The following is a 23857-nucleotide window of genomic DNA, read 5'->3' on the forward strand; positions in this document are numbered from 1 at the left end:
AAAGATTAGCTTCAATGACTGCTTTGAAAATGTACCTCCCCAAGAGCTTATTAGAGGTGTGCTTGGATCTGGCCAGACGGCGTCATAGTCCAGCTTGGCAAGCGTCTGCCTCATTTTGTGAAGGTGAGAAATAAAAATAAGGAGGTCTTGTAGCCATTGTTATCCAACAGTGCTGGGGAATTATAGGTATTCTGGTTAATCAATTATTTATCCATCAGTTCAATAAATGAGCATCCACTTTGTGCTGGACAGAGTGCTAGCTGCTGAGGATACAAAGTAAATTAATTCCTTGCCTCCAAGAAGCCTACAATTTAGCGAAAGGACAGACAAGTAAATATGTACTACAATTTAAAGGACAATTTCCATGACTGGGGGAATGTGTAAAATGCCCCTTCCGGTCGCCTAGACAAGTGGATATGTGGTGATATCACTCTTTCAATCTGGGACACCATTTAGAGGAGGAGAATTGAGGGCAGAAGGTAGTGAATTGGGGTTTTGCTCTATTGTTTGAATTGCTTGTGCACCCTCGGAACCAAGATGAATGGGTGGGTCTAAAACTAAGAGAGTGGTCAAGGTTAGAGACCCAGATTTGGAGGTCATCAGACAACAAGTGGTAGCTGATGGACATGGAAGAATGTTAGGGTTGAGAGATACTGTGACACACTATCATTTAAAGGGCAGAAAGGGGAAGAGAGGCCAGAAAGGAAAACAAAGAAAGAACAGAGATGTAGAACAGGAACCACGATAGAATGACAGGATCAGAAAAACCAAGTGAGGATTTTTAAGATAGTCTCAATATTTTCAAAGTATAAGTTTAATGACAGTTAGTTGGCTACTATTCCATAAAAGGACTACTCTATTTCCAAAGAATTTGCACAGTGTCTTACACATGTGTTAAGAGACTGAAAATAAATTAGAACATGATAAATGCACACTTAAGGCTAAGACTACAAGCACAAGGTAACCTCTAGATAGTTTGGAAGGCACTTTGGGGTTTTCTCAGTGCCTCAGGCCACTGTTATGAACTCTAGCTATTGTCCCACTCAGGTGTGGGAGGGCTGACAAGTGGGGCATTGACTGACCTCTGGATAAACCAACTTTCCCTCCCAATGGGAGGGCTCACTCACAGCAACAGAAAAGGGTGTCCAGATCCCAGCTCAGGCTAGGAAGCCAACTGACTCAATCAGGGGTATGAACCCAGCAGGAAAAACTGAAAACATTTCATCCTTCCAGTTCCCCCACCCCCTTGCCAATCACGTGAGACTTGTCACTAAAGGGAAGTTCGGAAAGCAAATCAACCTCTCATCCCATATCCCAACATACCAAAAATGATTGGGACATCTGTACCCATGTGTTTCAAGGCCTCCCAATAGCTGTCCAAACACTTGGATCTGAGTTCATAATGGTGTGACACACACTTGACATAATTAGTTTAATAGAGCTGAGAGAACCTGATTTAGAAACTTGCTTCTAAGGCTGAGCCTCTCCTAGGAGGCAACCTCTTGCCTTAAGGAAGGATTGTCACTGATGTTCTAGGCACAGGGGCTAAATGGATTAATCATGGGTCTCCCTGGGCTCTGACTGTGAGATCACTCTATGCTTGGAGTTTTCCAGCTGTCAATTCTCTTACTGTCCCATCAAAGACAAGTAAACTTGAGTCAAGGGGTCAGGGGATTGTTGTCCCCGGACTGCCAGGTTCCAGCACTGCCATGACCATGGGTGGTCTGGCAAAGAATGAAAGCTTTTCCAAGACAATCAAGACAGTCCACATGGGAATAATTCCCCACTTGTCCCTGCTGAGTGGGATTACTGGTTTTAGAGGCATTTGTTGAACGGTACAGCTCCCAATAAGAAGGGGGTGGGAAAAGAGATAGGAAAAGGGGGAAGGTGCTGGTGGGAGGGGCCGGGGCAGGGTGCTTGCCGCCCCCTGGGGCTATCCGCAGGGCAGTGGGCAGCTATGATTGTGCTTCCATCCACCAGCTGGAGTCAGAGCTACTCATCATCATCGTCACTGTCATCATTAGACTCCTCATCAGAATTATCACCATCATCATCGTCCTCATCCTCATCGTCACCGCCATCATCTCCATCTTCATTGTCATCATCTTCAGTGTTTATCTTTCCAGAAAGCACATCTTCAATCCAGTCCTCCAGCTCCTCGGCTGTGGGCAGGTCATCGTCATCAGGGATCTCCATCCAGACACTGTCAGCCTGCAGTGAGGGACAGAGTGAGTGAGTGAGTGATGGAAAGACCAGCCAGACCAGAGGATTCCAAGCAGCCGGGCCCTGTCATCGGGAACATGTGCACATGGTTTCATGGGAATGCCTGGATGCAGAATGCTATGTGTAGCAGCCTGCTTGTGCGATGTCAAAGGAAGCGTGCATTCCAGTGTGTGTGTGTGTGTGTGTGTGTGTAATGTGCCCACAGAGGTCTCTGGGGAAGGAGAGCAGGTATGGAGGTGAGGCTTGGAGGGTTGGCAGGGGAATAAGCCAGGCCCAGCATACCAGGACTGGTAGCTGCTCCCACCCCACCCCTCTTTGAAATGCCATCTTTCCTATCTTCTGCCTTACCCCCTCACCCTGAAGCAGATCAGCGGCACTGCCTGGCAGAGTCCCCATCCCACCCTAAACTGCCTGCCCTCCTGATCCCCGCCATTAGGTCTGGAAAGTGCTGGGGGTGGCGGGGGAGGTAGCTCAGATTGAAACAGTTCCCAGGGGTACCAAAATCAAGTATTATTATGAACCAGAACTATATTTGCACTGTTTTTTCCTTCTGATTTCATGACCGTATCTACAAGATTCCTATGTAATAATAATGACAAACATGTACATGATGTTTCTGGTAGGATAGCCATGAAACTATCACCAATGTTTCCCTCAGGAAATGGGACTAAGAAAGAGGTCAGGGGAGTGGGAAATACTTTTGCTTTTCACCATATATATTTCAAATGTTCCATTTATAAATGTTTTAACTGGAGTAAATTTTTGACAATATTAATTATTATTATTAATTTAAAAAGCAGGGTACAGAATAAATAAATGTAGAATCCCCCAGGTGACCAAACGTCCACCAACAGGATAACAGGACATTGCTAACTGACCCCCATTCACAAGCATTCCCACCACAAATAATTATGCCTCTAATAACTTCTCTGTGACCATCTCTTTCTGTCCATTATTTATCTGCTCATTATCTGTTGTATTTGTCTTCCCTTCTGTTTTGTTATGATAGAGTTGTATCAGCAGTCAAGACTGAGGTTCAAAATTCCCCACGATCTGCCAGTATACTACACACCAGCTTTTTCCACCCTTGGTTCCAGCTGTCTTCCTGGTGAGGGGCGGCCCTCCACCTCATTCATGTTCCTCCTCCTGCCCCCCCCATCCCCAGCCCCCTCCATCGCCTGCCATCACAATGGCAGCTTCACATGTGGGTTCCTTTGTGTAAGAATAGTTTGTTGTTGGGCCTTAGGAGAAAATAGAGGGTGGGAAGTTGGTGAAAATACTTGGGTAGAAAGTTCCAAAGAGTCAGTAAAACAGGATGGGCTGGCCCCATAAAGGAAATGTGCCCATGCATTTCCCAGGAAGTGCTCAGTTCTGAAGCCATAGATTGAGACAGGCTCAGAGACTAGGCTGGGGACACACAGAGCTTGGGCAAGGCCAAGGGTCCTGCTCATTTCAGGGGAGGCTAGACTCCTATCCATGGGGTCACAGTCTGGGCTGCATGGCAGAAAATAGGACAGGTTAGCAGTGACCGGGGTATACTCACATCTGTCACATTCACCACCCCAATCTGTGGCTTGAATAGATCAATCTTGAAAGTCTTTTCCCAATAGGCAATGAGCTGAAACAACAAAAAATAAGATTAGACAGCAGGCAGAGGGCATTCCCTGTCAAAGCCACATTTTGTGGCTGGACCCACCTGCCATCCCTTCATCGGTCACGGTTGCTTTAAGGCTTCCAAGACAGCTGTGGGCACTTCAGAAATTGAAGCATTGGCCTCAGCCCTCAAACACTTTAAATAAGTGTGGGGGAAAAAAGAGGTCATAACACCAACTATGAAGACATGTACTATAAAAGCTTCTACAGCTGTAAGGAAGAATATTACAGAGATGGCCCAATGTCAATTCCCAAATGACCGTGGCTCTTTTATACTTCATGAGTGGTCAGGGAGCCATTTTCCTTCACTTCTTTTTCAATGTCCCATTTAAAAATCCCTTACCTTGCACTACTCAGATCCACAAGATGGTGGGGGAGGGGGTGGTGGTGGAGACAAGAAGTGTCATGCAAGTAAAGGGAGGGCTGTTTTGTTCACCAGGCTTGGGATCTGCAGGGACTAATCCCTGACTGGGACAGGGCTAAAGGAATCAGGGGCCATGGGGCTAAGACAATGCAAATAAATGTTCAGTGGCAGAAAGTCTCCAATGCAAATAAGTGGCCTGATGGGGAGCGGGGATGGTCAGGAACCTGGATATCCAAACAGTCTGGAGATTTCTCCTTTGCAAACACCAAGGCAAACAAACATACAGAGCAGGTTGGGACAACTGCAGACCATCTGCAAGCTTACACAACAGAACAGTCCAGATAAACACAAAATATAGCCAGGCAGAGGCTAACTAAAAAGTTATACTAGGGGTGCCTGGGTGGCTCAGTCGGTTAAACGTCTGCCTCCAGCTCAGGTCATGATCCCAGTGTCCTGGGATCGAGCCCCACATCAGGCTTCCTGCTCATCTGGGAGTCTGCTTCTCCCTCTGCCCCTCTTCCTGCTCATGTGAACTCTCTCTCTCAAATAAATAACATCTTTTCTAAAAATTTACAGTATTTAGGGTCTTATGAGGCCATGACTTTGTTACGATCACCTAAGAATTACTTTCATGATATCTGAAGCATCAGATATCATGAAAGTCTCTGTCTCTGTCTTATTCTGTAAGTAAGACTGGTTTTCAGGACCCTTGAAATCATTCAACTGCCCCAATTTGACTATTTAATCATGATATGATCTGTCAGGTCCTATGCACCAAACAATAATTCCCAGAAGAATTATATCATTTAAACCTAATGATAACTAAACATGTTCTGATTATCAGCAGTTAGCTCTACCTAAAGTCTATTGACTGACTAGTAGACAAATCTTTGACATCAGACAGATCTGGGTTGTGATATCTCATCTCCCACCTAGTAGCTTTGTTTTCATCTGTCAGATGGGGATTATGACGGTCTCTGCCTCACAGGGTTGATAGGAAGGTTCAATGAGATGGTGCCTGTAAAGAATTTACTATACTTCCAGGCATACAGGATATTGGCTACATCCATTGTCACACCACTGGGCTCCTGGTTATTCCCTTTAAAATTAAGTATAATAAAGGCTTTCTGACCATTGATCACTGACACTAGCAAGAGTCTGGACCTTAACTTTCTTACACATTCAATATGCTAGGACCTGGGAGAACACAATGAACAAGACAGAGTCTCTGCTCTCTGAGAGGCTGCTCCTGCTCTCCACAAAGTTCTTCATCCTATGCAAAATGGTCAAGTCTAATTTTTATTACTTAGCAACTCAGGTTGCCTATGAATGATGGTCCCCACCCAAAACATGAAAGAGGCTGTAACAAGGGAGGTGGTGGGATGGGGGACAGGAATGGAAGTTCTAGTAGAAGAATTTCACCCAGCTCACTCATGTGGGTGGCTCAGATCCCTGGTCTCCAGGGAGTGAGAATGGTGGGTCTAACCATGTCAGTGCTCGCGCCCAGTATGAAGGTCAATGGTGTCCCACCATGTTGCCAAGGTCTTCCACACAAGATAGGAGTGGCCACACTGTGTTTCTGCACATGCTCCTCCTAGTGCACACCCTCCTTCATGCTTCTGGGTCTCACACCCAACACACACACGAGACTATGAAGGTGAGCAAAGCCAGTGCCCAGGGCTGAGCCACTCACCAGAGGAAAGTCATCCGGGTCGATCCACACAATGCTCAGGTCAGGGTTGTCGGTGTTGTCCCTGGCAACCTGTTTCAGGATTTCCAGGAACTCGTAGCCATCTGAAGCAGGATTCGAGAAGTCTGAGTAATCCCTGTACATAAATGGCTTCCAGCATGTGGAGCCAGGAGTGTGGTCTTTCCACGAGAGTTTCTTAGGCCATTTGGTGCATACCCTCAATTATAGGATTATTCTACAAAGTGAGTTGGGGAACTTCAGCCACGAAGCAGCTTACTCAAAGGAAACAATAACATTTTTAAATAAAAAATATTAGAAGTTCACAGGGAAGTGGATGATTCTTAAAGCCGGGTTCCATTTGCTGATCAGATCAGAAGAACCCCTGCCTGGTCCTCAGTGTTCTGTGCCTTCTCTTGAAACCAACAATTTGCTATCACTCAGAGTTCTACAGACCGAGAACAATATAGCCTGGACCCTTAGTCTTCTGCAACCTGGAATCTGTAAAACCTTCAAACGAAGCTTCTGATTTACAGCTGGTTTCATAGCTTTGAGATAGTAAATGGGGTTTCCCTCCCTCTCTCACCATTTCCTGGTATGCTCTGCCTTCCCTCTCTTCAAGCAGCAGCATTTACGGCCCCCAGGGGAGGGATGATTCATAAGAAAAGCAGAGACAAGCCCTGTGAGCCTCAAGAACACAAATTTTTTTTAATTAAAAAAAATTTTAAAAAAATTAAAAAAAAATTAAAAATAAAAAAAAAATTTAAAAAAAATTAAAGCCTAAACCTTTAAGGACTGGTAGCATAAAATTTATACCATAAACAAGTTTTGGAAGAACGTTTAGTAAGAGAAAGCACACCCTAAACCCTCAGCATCCCCACCCCACTCCCAACTAGAAACAAAGATTCTGGAAAATCCCTGAGAAGAAGCGCCGCGCCTGTGTGTATGTGGACGCGCATGCGTGCGCGCAGATGCGAGCCAGGGTGCGTATGTGCATGTGTGTCCACACGAAGAAAGTCCAGCTCCAGGGGATTTCAGAGCATAGGGCACTCATGCTGTGTTTCGGAATGAAACTCTGGGAAATGGAGAGGCCTCCAAATCTTTTGCAGAACCCCTTGGTGCAGCAGCATGAGGGCAGAAATGTCTGCCAGGAGGCCCCACCAGTTCTCTGTGGCTCTGAAGATGCACAAAGCCACGGCTGGGATAGACAGGACCAGTGGTGGGAACAAGAGCTAGAGGCCACACGGAACCACAGCCGACTCCATCTATGAGACTGACGCGCTATCTACTGCGCTAACGAGGCACCTCAGCCGACTCCATCTAGATGTATCCCCCACCTGTCTACGTCTGGGAAGCCGCGAGACACCAGACCTCTCGGGATGGTGAGGTGAGGTTGGGGGGCCATCCATGACCAGACCCTGTTCCCACTGGGTACAATACAGGTTTGATTCTAGACAGCAAAGTTATATCTCTGGCCTGGTTGAACATGTGACCTGAAATGTACACTTTCTCTTCCAGCAACTTCCCCCACCTGTCTCGGAATTCCCTCTGGCAACTGCTTTTTCTTTGTAAATGTTTCTTCTTTTGCCTGAGGTCCCAGCCACTTTGAGCCCTTCTGTTTAACAAGTCTCTTCTCTTCCCAGGAGCTTTAGCCTTTGTTTGGCTACTTGGGGCCTCTGGGTAAGGGTTTTCTCTGCATTTCCTCATCTCCTATACATTCCAGGTGAAATGCATGCCATTCTTGGCACTTCGGCTTTGAGTGGGTGTAATCACTTTCAATGTTGCTAACTCCCGACTACTAACTGTAAGATCCAGACTGGGCCCCCTCGGCCTTGCTACCTGGAAAGCAGAGGTACTGGTGGGAGAGAAGAGGCCACAGCCCCTTCCTGCGGAGCTGTGCTCTGCCTGCGTGATTTTTCCATCTATTGCAGAATTGCAGGTTTCCCCCGATATCCAAAAGTAGAACATTCCTAAGAACCGAAATGTTGTAAAGGGAAGAAGCAATAACATGTCATAAAATCAAAAATCCTCTTGGGACTTCTTTTCATCAGCAAAAACAGATACTAATGTGGGTATTTTGTAAAAGCAAAGCAACATAATGAGAATGTTGGGAGAGCGAGGGAAGACTGTGTATCACTAGTAACCAGGTATGGCAGACACCTGGGGTGAATAGGGCCACAGGCTTTAGAGTTCACTATCATTGTGGGAATTGGGTGGAGATGGGGTTGGGGATATTACTCCTGCCTCCTCCTGTAGTCATGGCTGAGAAGGTCAAGCCCCTCCAGAGTTCCACTGGCCCCTGCTATCTGAACCTTATAGCTCCTCCTTCCCTAGGCATAGAACTGTGTCCAAACAGGGAATCTGTGGATCATGTATCATAATACACAGACCACAATGGGAAATTCTCCAAAACACTTTCCATGACTACTTTCAAGAACCAGAAGGAAGTATTCTAGAAGATGAGAACCAAATGCAAAAGTGAACTTGATAAATCAGAAATTCACGAAGAGGCTAAAATTCAAAGACACAGACCCTGATTCACGTAGAAAGTACATCTGAGGATCAAAAGACAGACTTGAATAAAGGGAGGGGAGAAGCCATCTAGGCACCATATTGTAGAGGGACAAAGGCGTCATGAGTACTATAGCTGAACACGCAAGAAAGCATGGTAGGTTTCTGATAGAAAACCCCACAGAATGTTGGAACTAATGAGAAGGAATGCTGCATATAGAATCTTTTCTACTCTACATGCTAGAGCAGGTTTGGAGATAAAAATGAAAAGACAGAAGGAATAAAAAATGGGTTCTACTAGAAAACTTAAATGGGTGGCAGGTTTTTTTATGTAAACAAGAAAAGTCAAATTTTTCACTTAGTGCTTAATTTAGGAATACAAAAGGTTCTCAGAGTCCACAGAGGAGTAAGGAAAACTCAAAAAACATTCACAAAATACATCAATAAATGAGGCTGACATCAAAGCAGGAGAAGCCTCATCTAGATCCAAGCACAGCTTTTCGACTTTTGAGATGATGAATTCCATAATGGACATAATCCTTCTGCATTCCTGAATATTTTCAGGAACAGAACGGAGGGAGGGGGGCAGCCCAGAATGATGCTTAAACACACAGACATTGGGGCAAACAACCTTGGTCCAGATCCTGGTTCTGCCATTTTGAGTGTGACTTCGGGCAAATTATTTAAGTCTTGGTCCCTCATCCATAAATTGGGATGATGATAATAAAAGTACCTATTTCATAAGGTGGTTTTAGGTTACATGAGTTAGTACCCTCTAAATCACTGAGACAGTGCCTAGCACAGAGTGGGTTTAAGCCATTATTCCTAAATGATCTGGATTTTTCTGCCTGAATACAAGGAACCTGGCCATTCATCTTTTCATTCAGGGCATAGGTAACAAGTACAATGATCTGGGCATAAGCAGTGTGTTTGATACAGTCTCAGCACCACACAGTAGAGAAGACAGGCTCATAGGAAGTCACGCCAGGAGATAGTATGTCATGGGGCGGTTCCTTCTGGCCCCTGCTCATGATTCTATGACTTGAAGGCCTCAGGGGTGGCTGTGCCAGCAGTTGTGAGTATGAGAACCTTGCCCCAATATGTGGATTAGAGCAAGGTTTAATTCCTTTCTCTTAAAGTCATTAAGCTAACTTGGATATTCCTGATTCAAGGTTCACAAGCCTGATACATTGTCTCCCCTTTCATTCCCAGCCTTGGATGTGGACCTGCTGGAATGGATTCTCTTGCATCTGGGAAAGCGGAGTTAAGGCAGCTGAACTGGTCTCCCAGGTATTTAATTGTTAAAATTGCAAGTTACAAGTTCAATTTCCTCTTAGGGAGAGCTTCTGTTTCTTTGTAAAACAGGTGTGCAGGCAGGTGTCTTGGAGAAGGGAAACAGCCACCGTGGACTCTCCCTTTTTGACCAGGAAGGCAGGTGCAGGAAGCCATATTTCACTTTTGTAATTCAGTGTAAAGACCAAGAAGAGTCCACAGTTACGATTTCATTAATGAATGGATGTATTTGAATGAATAGATGTTTCCTTCATCAGTGATACCCTAAACTTAGAGCCCTTTTGAAACTGTGGCCATGTATCTTTCAGGAGGAAGAGTCCATAATATTTTTAAAAAGCTAATTTTTCTTTAAAGGAGGAAATATTATTCCATGATTTGGAGGCTAGCGATTATTTCATCACCAGACTTAGAGGACTAGTCAATGTTTTTAATCTTCATATCTAGTCCTGATGGCAACAGGAAGATTTTCTTATTTGCATTTTAAAGATGATGGAGTTGAGACACAGAGAGAGTACGTGGCTTGCCAAGCATCACATGGGAGCAAGTGGAAGAGCCAGGATTCTAACTCAGTTCTTTGGTCTGCACGTCTAGAACCATTTCCACAATCACTTTCCCTCCCAGTTCTTGGCATTCCTACCAAAGCTATTGCCATCTTCCTTTCTCAAGATTGTGCTGGAGATTTGTGAGCTGAGTGGGAAACTTCCATAGGAGGGAAGCAAGAAGGTAGCACGGGGCAGAACCCTCTGGAGGACGGAGCCCCTCTCCCCCACCCCCCACCATGCTGCTGGGCACCCTCCTCCTCCTGGCCACACTGTTACTGTGGTGGGAGGGTGGGTTAAGTCAGCGAGGTCCCTAAGTGACTGGAGTCTCAGAGATCCACCTAAATAAAGAAGAGGGACACGGTGTTGAGAGAACCGTGACTCCCTCCCATGCCACACTGACTTGGAACCTAAAGTCCCATGACCCAGGGCTGAGGGCTCGTGTGGAGCCAGGTTTCCCACGGCTAGCAAGAGGCCTCTGGGAATCCCATCTCTGTGCGAGGTGAAACTGGTGATTATGCTCTCCTCCTTCCCAGGCAGGGAGGATCTGGTGGGAATGAGGCTGCACCAAGCCCTGGGGGACCAGTTCCAGGCCAGTCACAGCCCTGTCAGACCAGGGCCGGGTCTGGCAGAGAAGTGGGTATTTCAGAGCACAGCCTAAGAGCTGGGAGCCTGGGTTTGAATCCCAGTTCCACCACTTATTAGCTGTGTGACCTGATGACATTATTTAACTTCCTATACCCCTGCTTCCTCATCTGTACATCGGGGAAGATCGTAAGGATGGTACCTAATATACAGGGTTGTTGGGAAGATTACATGCATGGTTAGCACTGAGCAAGAACCAAAAGTTAAGTTTGATAAACCAGATTTACATTGGGAAGCTCAAATAAGCAGTCAGCACTCTTACTTGAGACAGCGGATCTCAAAAACTTTTTCCAAGAACCCCAGGCGGTTGCAATCCAGTCGGAACGGGGCTTGGAGACGTTCATTGCAGGGCCAACCCACGCGCGCACACAGCAGCCTGTCCTTGCATTTCCAGCTTGTTAGTGCTAATGTTCCCTGGGCCCTTAGAGGATATCCATCCTGCATGCGCTCCTGTAGAAACGCTGCTCCGCGGACCTTTCAGCAGGTGTTATAAAGAAGATGTCAGCCTGCTGCAGACACATCTGGGGGCAGCAGAGGAGAGGTGCTCATTTTCAAACCTGTCAAACAGCAGCTCTGCGGGCATCCTGAGCGCAGGAGCTGGATGGGTCCTGGAGGAGGAAGACCAAGCAGCACGCAGGGCCTGGGGCAAGAGCAGAGCGCCCAGGCTCGTCCTTCCAGGGCCCAGAGAGCGGACACTGCAGCCTGGGGAGCAAGCTCACAGCTGGCAGTGTGGGAACCGCTCAGAGAAGCGCCCCCGGGGGACTCAGGTCACTCAGATAATCGGTTGAATTCCAAATCTGGGAACATCAGTGGACAGCAGGGAGGACAGCTGACTTCTCTTCCTTAATTGGCTCTCAAGCTTCCAGGTGGCTGCGTTCTCCTGCTCTCCCTGCCCCCCTCCCCCAATAGTGCAGCAGCATCACTGGGCGTGCTCAGAGCCAGCCTCGGGCCAGGCAGTCCCGCAGGTAGTGGGCTTAGCTGCACTGGGTGCTGAAGAGCCGGAGAGACATCTAAGCTCGTGTGTCCGCTGTGCCCCTAGGCGCGTGATCTCAAGCAAGTCACCGAACTTCTCTGGGTCTTGCTCATGGTGAGGTGGCGGGGTAATGAAGGTCAGGAGAGAGGAAGGAAGGCGGGCTGAAGGATCACTGGAGGAGGTCGCCAGGGGTAGTAACTGCGAGGAGCCCTCAAGTCTACAGCAAGGCCTCCTGCCACCGTGAAGGAAGCCAGACAGCCCTCAGCTTCGTTCTTGGCCTCAGCCTCCTCATTTGTAAAATGGGAATAAAACGAGCAGCGCCCACATGGGGTTCTGGCCCGTAAGCATACAAGAAGTGATCAAGAAGTGATCATCACCAGCCTCATCATCATCAGGCCACGGTCAGAGGTCCATTAAGCCTGCCGGGATTTGAATCACAGCAAGCGATCTAGGCCCTTTAACCTCTCAGACCACTTTTCTCCTCTGAGCTGGGATGGCAATAATCACGCATTTATCCCAGCCTGGCTTTAGGGACCCAACAAGATCATCTCCGTACAGCACAGTTCCTCGAGACTGTTAGCTCTTTCAGGAGAGCTGTATGGACTTCCCGGACAGATGACCTTCTGCCTTTGGCCGGTGGGCAGGGGTCCCGTTGGGGTAGTCGTCCAGGTCCAGCGAGAGCAAAAAGTATAGAAGGAACCGCTGTCTGGGCAGCAGTGAAATTCCTGGTCTTACAGCCACGCCCCTCTGCCCCGGGTCACACATCAGTGACCTTCGGGTAATGACTGACTAGCTGCAGCGTCAGGACTTTCACAGAAAAGCCTTTCCTAGCCCTGAGTGGGCCAGGCCCTCCCTGGATGAAAAAATACACTTCGATCCTCCCCCCCCCCCCCCCCCGCCTCCTTCAGTGCGTTTCTTCCAGCTTCCCAGGAACAAGCCCCAGCTTGGGCTCCTCTGGGGAAAGACGCAGCTTCAGGCCCAAGGATATTTGTGCAAGGAGGAGGTGGAAGTAGTTTCAGGAGCTTGATTCATTGCAGCAGCAATCTCGGTCAAACAGGTTCCAGCAACTTCTTGGAGGCTTCTTTGTTCCATTGTTCCAGAGGGCCAGACAGGCTTCCCCACAATCCTGGAAGAGGGCAGGTGGGGCAGAGGGAGGAAGCCCGCTGGGGTCTGGCCAGCCCGCTGCTGCTGATGGCAATTTCATCTCTGTTCACACAACACCAGGGATCCGACTCTGTTTGATTACAGCTTATAAACCCTGGGCAATTGGCTTCCTTCGGTATTTTCCCCTGCAGGGGCAGAGGGGTGGCCAGAAAATGCTGGAACCATACTGGCTTTTTTTTTTTTTAGACAAAGACTAGATATCCTTCAAGAGTTTTGCCAACTCTGCAAGTCAATGATGGGAAAAGTGAGACCTCAGTGAGCATTCAAAAACTAGTAAAAACAAAGCGGGGAGGAAACCCTCAAATAATTTGGAGCATCAATTTGGTTTTGATACAATGGAACATTGTTTGGCCCTAAAAAGAAGTGAATTACTGATGTGTGCTACATACTGGGTGAATCTTGAACACATTATGGTAAGTGAAAGGGGCCAGGCACAAAAGGCCACAGATTACATAATTCTAATCACATGGAATGTCCACGTTAATCAAATCCGTAGAGATAGAAAGTAGATTCGTGGTTGCCAGGGATGGGGGAGTGGGGGGGAAGGAGGAAGAAATGGGAGGGACCGCCAACAGGCATGGGGTTTCCTTTTGAGGTGATGAAAATGTTCCGGATTAGTGTACAACTAGTGTATTCACAACTGTGTGAATACACTAAAATCACCACCGAATCGCACACTTTAAAAAGGTGAATACAGTCATGTGTGGATTCTCTCTCAAGATTAAAAACTGTATGATAATAGCATTTAGGTTTCCGTCTGTAAGAACTATGGAAGCTAATAGGGTATTAACAACAACAAAAACGGGAGTGGGGTTGAAGTGTTAGGGCTCAGTCTTGGTCAGTCATCCGCTTATCCCATCACCTCCCGACAGTTGTTTTTTGAGTCCCTACTATGTGTCAAGGTGCTGTACTGAGGACCAAGACAACCTGTGGCTCCTTCATGGCCCACTATGAACTCCTTGTGCCCTCTTGGGCAGATTGCTCAACTCCTTGAAGCTTCCTCGTCTGTCCCTGTGAGTGTACAAGAGGTCTGCAGAGCCACAGTTTTGCAGTACCTGGGGCCGTGGTTCCAAAACCCTATGGTGCCTTCACACTTGCCTCTGAGCTCTGTGCAATTACAGGTTTTGGAAGGTCCTGTTATAATCAGCCCCAGGTGGCTTTGGTTCTCATGCTGTCACGTTTGGCGACCCCTGCCCAGGCACCTCATGGCCCAAGGCCAGCTGCTGAGCCATCTTAAATGAAGTTCCTTGCCTTCTATGTGTGCCGTCTGGATCGTGCCTAGTCTCTGCATATGCGCCACAGAATGCCCACTTTTGCTTTGGGGACCCTTTATGTCACAGCATTGCCAAAGGGACTCAGCATTCTACAGCCAGCAATATTGATTTTTCCTGCACTTCCCTCTCCACCGATGCTAAAAAGAATGTGACCAGGAAAAAGTCATCCAGGTTCCAAAATAAAACAAAGCTGCTCATCCGTTTATAGGGTCATTTTGCACTTTAGAAATTAACTGCCAGTTTTGTCCAAGCCTCACTCTTTGAGGGAGTGTTTTCTATTAAGCTTCCCAAGCACAGACCATATTTTACAAAGCAAAGCATACTTTGGTTGTAGTTGAAATGTAGAATCGTTATTTATATAGACTAGATCATAATACTGTTAAATAAACTTTTAATGTGGACGGACATCTCTCTCTCCCTCTCTCTCACATGCACACGTGCATGCACGCGCATACACCCTGTAAAGCTAGGATGTTTTTATATCCCTCCAGTACTCAGTGCTTCTTCCTAGTTTGGACAGCCAAGCAGAAAAGAATGAGGCTCTGATCCATCTACATCTCTTGGCTGTGTGCACAACTGACAACAGACTCATACCTAACTGGCGACCACCAGGGGGTGCCCAATATCTTGCAGTTGACTTGCAGACCAGCGCTGAGGCAAGAGCAAGGAAGGAGGGCTGGCAAAGGGGAGAAGTCAGATCTTGCTTAAGGTGTCAAGGGACAGATGGGGGTTTCCTACCTGGGTCACTCCTCTCTGCAAAGGCCACAATGTGGATCCCATTCAGATCATCTTCCTGGAGGAGAGAAGAATCAGAAGTTACACTCCCAGGTGGAGAGATAGAAAGGAACAAGTCAGGGACAGAGACAAAGGGTGGCATGGAAATGGGAAGGGGGGAGGTGTTGGGGTAGTGGACATGGGGCAGGGGAACTGAGGGGTGCACAGTAAGGAAGGAAGTATTGATGAGCAACTGGGCGGAATGCGTGCTGTTTGATCCATGGGTTTACAAGACAGGAGAACACCCACTACACACAAGACATCAGCACTGAATGGGCCTCACTCCTGTGGGCTGTGGGGTCCAGGACAGCAGCAGTAAAAGGCAGAAGGAGGAAAAACATGATTCTGGTTATTAGGAGCTCCAAGGGCAACAATCACTCTGAATATAGCTCAGTAAATTGTCAGTCTGTGTTTTGAGAATTCACCACCAGCAACCAGCAAATATGGGAACATCTGAATGCCCTCGACAAATCCTGAAACTGTCCCCAGACTGGCAGCAGACAGCAATCTTCTAGGTCAATTAAGACGTGGGTCTGTTCTGTTCACGCAAGAATCATATACAAAAGTAGGGCTCCTCTGTGAACACTCCTCCTACTGAAAAACCTGTGTAGTCCGTAAGGGGTGCCTTGCTGACTGTGGCATCCAGGTTCCCACCTTGGGGTCCTTTCTGCTCAGGTCCAAATTTTGCTGAGGGCCTCTAACGCATTTCTGTGAGTGTGGGAAGCTATGGGAAAAGTGGATTTGGGGACTAGGGAAAGTTGAGGGTGTAACATGACACGTGAGTGTGGCTGCGGGGGCTGAGGCCAAGGCCAAGGATTCAGCGAGTACGTCACATCCCTGAGCAAGCAAACAGCATTGCATGGTTCTATGTTCTGGACAGAAAGGACCGTACACCCGTGTCTCCTTTGCATCAATTCTTTGTGTCTCCTTTGGAGGAGGCTCTGTTGTGAGCAGTGTGATTACCAAAAAGACATGGAGAGGAAGATGTTTAAGAAGGAGGCACCCAGGACAAATCTGAGTGAATACCGATTATCGCTGACACAGGGATAGGGAGTCACAGGGTATCCAGGATATCATATCAGAATCATCCTATGGAAAAAACTCCAGGCATCTCAACCCTCCCATGATCCCCGTTTCCATTTCAATTGATTTTAATGCTGGTGCAATCCTATCTAAATGCTAATTTTTCCCCTTTGGGTTTGGAATGGACAAAAGCTCCAAAAATTCTGAGAGATTAAATGGAAAATATTATTATTAAAAACAAGAGAGTGGGCATGGGCTTGGTCAGATGTTCTGGGGAATTGAATTTTACAGATATATGTGTGTGCGTGTGCGTGTGTGTGCAGGTTTATTACACAGATCTGACACCAACCAGAAGGGGAGTCCAAGGTTTCACTGTTTTACATTTGCTATTATCGCCAGACAGAATATCCTGATCAGTTCTCATTAGGCTGTCCTGTGTCTCTCTCTGTCTCCTGCCATCAGCAGGAAGTGAGCAGTGTTAACTCTGTGAAGTAGGCTTCATTTCTGTGTGCCCTTCTAGAACACATTTGGAAATTGCTTTTGGAATTAAGAATCCATATTCATTTGTTAAGAGGCTGCTCACAATGTGACTGTCACTCCCCAGACCCAAGATGGTGCCTGGATGGAGGGCTCTCATCCAGGCAAAGAACCCGTCTCCTTGTAGGGATCAAAGAGTCAGTTCACAAACCTGTAGTGAACACTGGCAAAGAGGTAGGTGCCTGCTTGGCGCCGGGTATTTTCAGTAATAAACTCACAGAGCAAGAATCCATGGGGGAAGTGTATAAATCAGGGTTCCTCAGTGAGAATCCATTGTGCACGGGGGAGGAAGAGCCAAGCTGACCATGCATAGGACTGAGACTCCCCCCTGCCGGGGGACCTTCTCTGAACCCCACAGCCTTTGCTCCAGATCACCCATTTAGCCTTTGGATCACATTGCCTTGGAAACTCTCTTTTTAATAGCACAAATCTTACCTTCTCAACCAGATGGCAAGCTCTCTGAGGAAAAGGATTATGCCTTAAAATAACAAGGATAATTACAATGGCCACAATAGTATCTGCCCCCTGCCGTTCTTTGTATCAGTTCTTTACAAGTACGTCATTTCTAAACTGCAAATGAAAGTCTTATTTCTATTTAGTGCTTAAAGAATTGAAGTGACTTACCTATCGCCACAGAACTGGTACGTGACATAACTGGGATTCAAGCCCGTTCTGTCTGGCCCCACGTGCTTTTTCTTTCCCACTGAAGGGGTCCAGAATAAGCCACTGTGGCATAAAAATTATTTTGGGCTGAAAGCATATGAATTCCTAAATGCCTTATCTACCTAAAAACAGAGAATCCCAAAAGAACCCGTACCCAAGAACCATTCTAATTTCTCTTCTTAGACAGATATTATCACAGAACTAGCAAATCTCCCATCTATTCCCCAAGGGCCCATTTCTTTTTCCAAAGATGTGGTTTGTTTTTCCATAAGTTCCCTTTCTCCCCAACCTTCTAACAAGTCATTTTTTTCTCCCAGAAGTGCCTCCTGCCTCTCCCATTTCCAATTAAGATGGTATATAAGCCCTTTGTTGAGTCACATTTCCTTGTAAACTCCCTTGCATAAATGGGTCATTAAATCTGTCTTTTGCCCATGCTCATCTGTGTTTTGTCAGTTTAATCTGCAGCCCTTTAATACAGAACCTAAGAGGGTAGAAGAAACAATTTTCCTCATTGACATCACCAATAGCAACAGAATGAGTCTGTTGTCCCTGCAGGGTTTGCAGATGTTTCAAACTCAGATTAGTGACTCTTAGTTAAAGGAGCTGGTAAGGAGGTTTTATGTAAAATGACCGAGCCCCATATCCCCCAAAGAACTGGAGACTTGGGAATACTTTGGTGAATACCCTACTCTGAATTCTCTTTCACTTTGTACATCCATCTATCATAGTATGAGCATACTGGAGTGGTGTTATATGTTTTAAGATTGTTTCATTTATTCAACCCTGAACTACTAAGGACACAATAGCAATGTTCATTTTTATAAACCCTGTGCTTAGCACAAAGTAATAGGTTCTTATGAATGTCCACTGACTTAAAGAAAAAAGGATGTGTTGATAAAAAGCTTACACACTAGTTGAAGAAAATAGAAAGTATTAGAGATACCAAAAAGAAACCACACATCAGTTACCCACCAACCAGGTATATTACCACTGTTGCTGTTTTGCTCTGTTTGCTTCCAGGTTCTGTTGAATGTTTGTTCTCTTGATTGAAGCAATGCAAAGAAAAAAACATGCACTTAAAACTACAGACTCCCTGGTGCAATGGAATGTTCCAGGGGCTTATCTGGAGGTTTCTGGCCCCCTTTTGGAAGTACTACTTTGTAACTGCCACAAGGAGAGAAGGTTCTTTCTGAAGGAACTGCTGACTCCCATCCCCATAGACTTTTGCCCAGAACTCCGACCACTTGCCAGGATGGAGAGCTGGTTGGAAGGTAAGAGTATTGAAAGGGAAGGACAAGCCGGCACTCAGTCTGGACCACCTTGCCCCACCTTGACGTTCTTTGAATCTAAATAAGCAAATAGCTGTTTGATTTACAAAGCAAGTATTGCTAGCCACCAATTTCTTTAGTAATAATCAAGTATGTGTTTTTTATGGTTTGCTCTTTAAAAACCCACACAATGAGAGAAAGAAAAAGGTCAATAGTTGCTTTAGTTGACTTAGTTTTCCTATCTTATTTAAATATTTTGCAACGTCTGGGGAAGTGGGTGTTGAAGATAAAGACTTCCAAGTTCATAACTGGTCACCTTCCCCAGCTTCTGTGGTTTCATTTGCTGCAGTCAAGTGGTCCATGAAGATGCTGCTCTTTGGAGCAATGCTTCCCTAGGTGGCAAAGGTAGATGGGGAAGGCACTTGGGAAGTGGCTTCGCAGAGATCCCTTTGACAGATTGATTTCTGCTTCTCCTTTTTAAGGATGGAAAGATGATCCTGCCTTCCCTCCGGTTAGGTCTGGTTACAGCTCCTGGGGATGTCACGTGGATAGTCCATGATGGTGTGCAGGTAAGAAGAAAACCAGTCTAGTTACCCTTTTCTCTACCAGGTTAAATTTAATACAAAGCCCTTTCCTGATTAGAAAACAATTGAATATATAGTAATGGTGGAAAATATGAGCCATCAGTTATATTATAGCTTAACGTAGTAACTTCTCTTTTCCCTTAAGTGAAAAGAGAGCAGAGAATGAGTTTCAGTGAATCCAGAGAGTGAAATTTCTGAACTTCTGCCTATGATATATAAGAGGAAACATTTCTACTGGGCAGTGTGGGGGGCTGGGGGTATTTGTGGTCAGGGGGAGGGGACAGGACACAGCTCTCCCACCAAAGCATATGGTGTCAGGGATGTGATATAGCTGTGTCATTAAGAGAAGGTCTGAAGGAAGGGCTTCTCTTAGGGATGAAGAAAATTAAAAGAACTAATAACAGAGACATAACAGAAGAGAGCAGTGACAATCACTCTCAATTTAAAATGGTCATGAAAGACAGAGAAAGACCAGGTAGCAGATTCTGGTAACCAAGAACTCACACCAGGTTAAAGACTAAAGAATAGAACAACAAACCTCAGGTGTGAGATCCAAGATCAGATCCTGGGCCAGGAAAAAGGAATTTTTTGTGTGTGTGCTATAAAGGACATTAGTGGGACACTGGTCAGTTTGAATAAGGTCCATAGATGAAATAGAATTATATTAATTTCCTGATTTTGATAAATACACTGTGGTTTTGAGAGACATTCCCTGTTTTTAGAGAACATCTGAAGTATAAGGAGATTTGTGTCTGCTAGTTACTCTCAAACAATTCAGGGAAAAAAATGTTTATATCCATTATCTGTCAAGAAGTATGTGATCAAGCAAATAAAGTAAAATGTTAACATTTGGGTTATCTGGTAAAGAGATCATGGAATTCTTTACATTATTTTTTGTAAGTGTGAAGCGATTTTCAGTAAAAGGTAAAGATATTTTTAAAAGAATATTATTTTTAAAACACTGCTACACTCTTCTTAAATCTAGTAACAAGACATTTTAAAGATTATATTTTTGAAAGGTTTAAATATTAAGAAAATAGGTTGCCATTACTGCTGGGTTATTCTTCGAAAGTCCGATTATCCAGACTGGATGACTTGCTCTTCAGGGTCTTACGAAATGTTTGTTCTGCCTTCAGACATACAAATAAGTTACCAGCCAGTAAGACATCAAGTGATAAGTTACTTCATGGTTCTGTTCTGTCATTTTAGACTTTGAATCAAAGACCAAATAAATAAATGCTTTCATTTTAATTCCTTTCTTCTCCCCCACCCCCTTGACAAAATGGCACCTCATGGGGATATGGCTTACTCTGGGGAACTATACTGAAGAGAACATGAGATTTGGCTCCAAATGATCTAAACTTAAGTCCCAAGATCTAATGCTTATTACTTATGTATCCTTGATTAATCAACTTAATCTGTATGATCACCAGTTTCCCCATGTAAAATGAGGTTAAGCAATATTTGTTTTCCTCACTTTTTAGAACTCTTGAAACATCCAGTTTAAAAGGATACTGTGGAATGCTTTGAAGAAGCTCCACAGGTGTTGGTTGTTACTGGTTCTGGAATTTTATATAAAGCTGATGGGGGATGGGATGGGATGGGATGTTGTATCTCCATGGCCTTCTTTCTATACTATTTTGACTTGCCTGACACGCTGTCTATGGCATAGACCTAGGGGATAATCTGACTCAGCATCTTCCAGTGCCTTGAGTTGATATTAATGAAAACAGCTACCATCAATTGGCCAAATACCTCCCAGGTTCTGGGTGTTTTGCAACCACTCATCCTTACGAAAAGCCCTGATTTGAGAAGCAGAAACTAACTAAAGCTCAGAAAGATGGCATGACTTGATACAGGATGCAGAGCTACCAGGTAGCAGATTCTGGATGTGAACCCAAGTCTCTATGACTCCACAGCCTGAGCACCTTCCATGATGTCACCCTGGGTCTCTGGTAGTCAGTGACCAGAAGCCAGTAGTGACTGTGGGAAATGAACTCAAAGAGTAGTTTTGCCTTGTAGGTAGTACCCAAGAGGCTTAAATTAGATCCATGGAGAACTGGGCTTTAATTGAGTGTGATGTTATCCATGTTTCAAATTCTCCATCATCTAGACATCCACTCCAGAAAAATAAAATGTGGTTTAAGTTTGGGAACTCAAAGGGGTACGCCACTTGGGGTGATGTCTACAAGGCAGAAAGAGTTTCTCATTTCTTACCCATGTTTCAAACATGTCTTCTGGACGCAGGCGACGTAGGGTGGGTCTGAAAAAAACAAAGATGAGCTTCTTTGAGTAGGGATTACCAAGGCAGACACCACAGCCTCAGCATAGTGAATATAAAATGAGATGCTGGTTCATTTGCAAGGGCATGAAGAGCTCTAGAAATCTCCCCTAAGGAAATGGAGCTGTTCTACCCTGCTACATCACACAGGGAGCTAGCTGGGCCTGAAGCTGCCAGCCTTTTCACAGACCCATTTGATCCAAGGATTGTATAAAGGATCCCTGGGTGACTCAGTGGATTAAGCATCTAACTATTGATCTCAGTTCAGGTCTTGATCTCACAGTCATAAAGTTCAAGCCCTGTGTTAGGCTCCATTCTAAGTGTGGAGCCAAATAAATAAGGAAATAAAGTCAATTACAAACAATGGGTCAGAGGGTACAGGGTTAGCTTATTCCTAGGGCAAGAAGCCATTTCCTTCCTCAAAGATAGGGCCCACTGCTCAAAGCCCAGAGCAGGCCCAGAATGAGGACACCTGGGAGAAGAAACAGAAGTAGTGGTTCTCCCAGGCCAGGACTGCATTGTCTTATCATCAGGATCATCATTCAAAAGCTCTTTAGGGATGTTTGGAGGAACAAGTAAAATTATATTTTGCTCATGGTTTCATTTCCTTCTGAATGTTGGCAAATTGTATTAGACACACTGAGATTTCCTTCTCCAAATGCTGCCTCCCTATGGGGACCAGGACAACCAGGTGATGGAGTCACAGTGCTCCAGGTTCAGTGGACATATCTGAGCGGGCGTTGGAGAGGGAGGGTGGTGTGACGAGGTGTTGAACCCACTACCACATTCCATGTTTCAATATTGTCCCTCCCTCAAGGGCAGGGGTCAGCCAACCATTGCTGGTGGGCCAAATCCAGCCAGTGCCTCCTGTGTTTATAAATAAGCTTTTATTGGGATATAGCCACACTCATTTGTTTACATACTGTCCACAACTGCTTTCACACTACAGCAGCAAGGTAGAGTATTACAACAGAAACCATCTGGCCAACAGAACCTGAAATATTTATTCTCTGTTCCTTTACGGAAAAAGTTCGCTGATCCATGCTAGAGCTACTCTAAGTTGTATCAAATATGCCTCTCCCAGAAGTCTATGTATTAAACACTCATCCATGGCTAAGTTCTTTAACTACTCTGAGCCCAATCCCTTCATCTGTAACATCAGGATAGTAATAATACTCCATAATGTTGAATATTAGATAAAAATAGCTTCCATAAGCACCTGGCATGGTATTTGGCATATAAGAGGCTGACAGTAAATCTCTATTGTTATTATTGTAGAATATGACTTGTAACTTACTCTGACTTAGAGGGGATTTACCGATTGTGGGGAGTTGGTCTACCTTGTTTGCAAGTATACACCCATATTCAGAAAAGGTAGCAGTATCCCTGCCCAACTGATCAATGACCAACAAAGCCATACTACTGATTTCAGTTCTTCTGAGGTAGTAACTCCAGGTTATTGCTCGTTGGAGGCCTAAAAATGTTAGGACTGAGAGGTTCTTCTCCAACCCCCAAGCCTTAGAACACCGCCTGTCCCCCACCCACCATCCCCTGCATGCCATCTGAGGCACCTTTGGTGCTCCTTCACAAACTCCACGATCTCCTCTTCTGTGTAAGGTTTGTCAGGGATGGCAATGGGCTCATCCATAAATGGCTCGTAGAAGTCAACCTCATTCATCTTCAAGGACAATTTCTTTGCAACCTGTAACAATAAGAAACACAACAATAATTTCCTTGAATGTTAGTCTAGAGTAGCAATAGGTTTCCCATCTATAAGAAGTGTGTGTTTTCTGGCTAAGATATGAGAGTATACGTACAGTTTTAACTTAATTGTTGAAGTAGTAGAAACTCATTGCCTAAGCCCTCGCTCAACCCATCAGAGAAGGACAAATCAAGGAAAAACCCTCTTTGGCAAATGAGATACTACCAGGAGAAGGGAGTGGTAGGAATGAAAAGTGGGAAATCTAACTGTACAATCATCATCACTCCACTGTATGTGCTGGGGCTGGAGTAAGAAGCAAATGTCAACAGAACAGTCTCAGTGTTCTGAGATGCATGATTTAATTGAACCAATTTGGATAGCACAGGCTATTGACAGAAACCATTTACAGCACATAAGTACTCAAAATCAGAGGTCAACCCATTAATCTGTCCTTGATCATCTCCTTACCCCTACTTGTGATTTAGACGGAAGCAGGGTTATCTCTTAGTACTGGCTTGTCCAGTGGTTTCTCAGACTCTGGGAACTGTCTGCTTTGTTACCAGCCAGAAGGTCACCAACCACCCTGCTTTGTCCAGAATGGAGGGACTTCCCGGGGTTCAGACTCTTAGGCTAGAACTGGGATAGTCCCCGAACAACCCAGAATGAGGGGCTCACCCTCTACCAGATAAAAAGCACGGG

The 23857-nt window shown here is 45.5% G+C and overlaps 1 protein-coding gene across 2 annotated transcripts in view; it reads right to left on the minus strand.

Moving 5' to 3' along the window:
• Positions 1 to 792: 792 nt before the first annotated feature.
• Positions 793 to 23857, minus strand: part of CASQ2 (calsequestrin 2) — a 61722-nt gene continuing 38657 nt past the window's right edge. The window contains exons 6-12 of one of the 2 annotated variants that reach the window (XM_044238983.1): positions 23028 to 23158; positions 21393 to 21438; positions 15384 to 15392; positions 15065 to 15119; positions 5934 to 6034; positions 3767 to 3841; positions 793 to 2211 (exon numbers count right to left, since the gene is read on the minus strand). In XM_044238983.1, the coding sequence (XP_044094918.1) occupies positions 1993 to 2211; positions 3767 to 3841; positions 5934 to 6034; positions 15065 to 15119; positions 15384 to 15392; positions 21393 to 21438; positions 23028 to 23158 (636 nt within the window). In that variant the 3' untranslated portion in view covers positions 793 to 1992. The remainder of the gene's footprint in view (positions 2212 to 3766; positions 3842 to 5933; positions 6035 to 15064; positions 15120 to 15383; positions 15393 to 21392; positions 21439 to 23027; positions 23159 to 23857) is intronic. The other variant, XM_044238982.1, reaches the window with a different exon arrangement.

The sequence above is a fragment of the Neovison vison genome, chromosome 2 (genome assembly GCF_020171115.1).
Source record: "Neovison vison isolate M4711 chromosome 2, ASM_NN_V1, whole genome shotgun sequence".
Classification (NCBI taxonomy): domain Eukaryota; kingdom Metazoa; phylum Chordata; class Mammalia; order Carnivora; family Mustelidae; genus Neogale; species Neogale vison.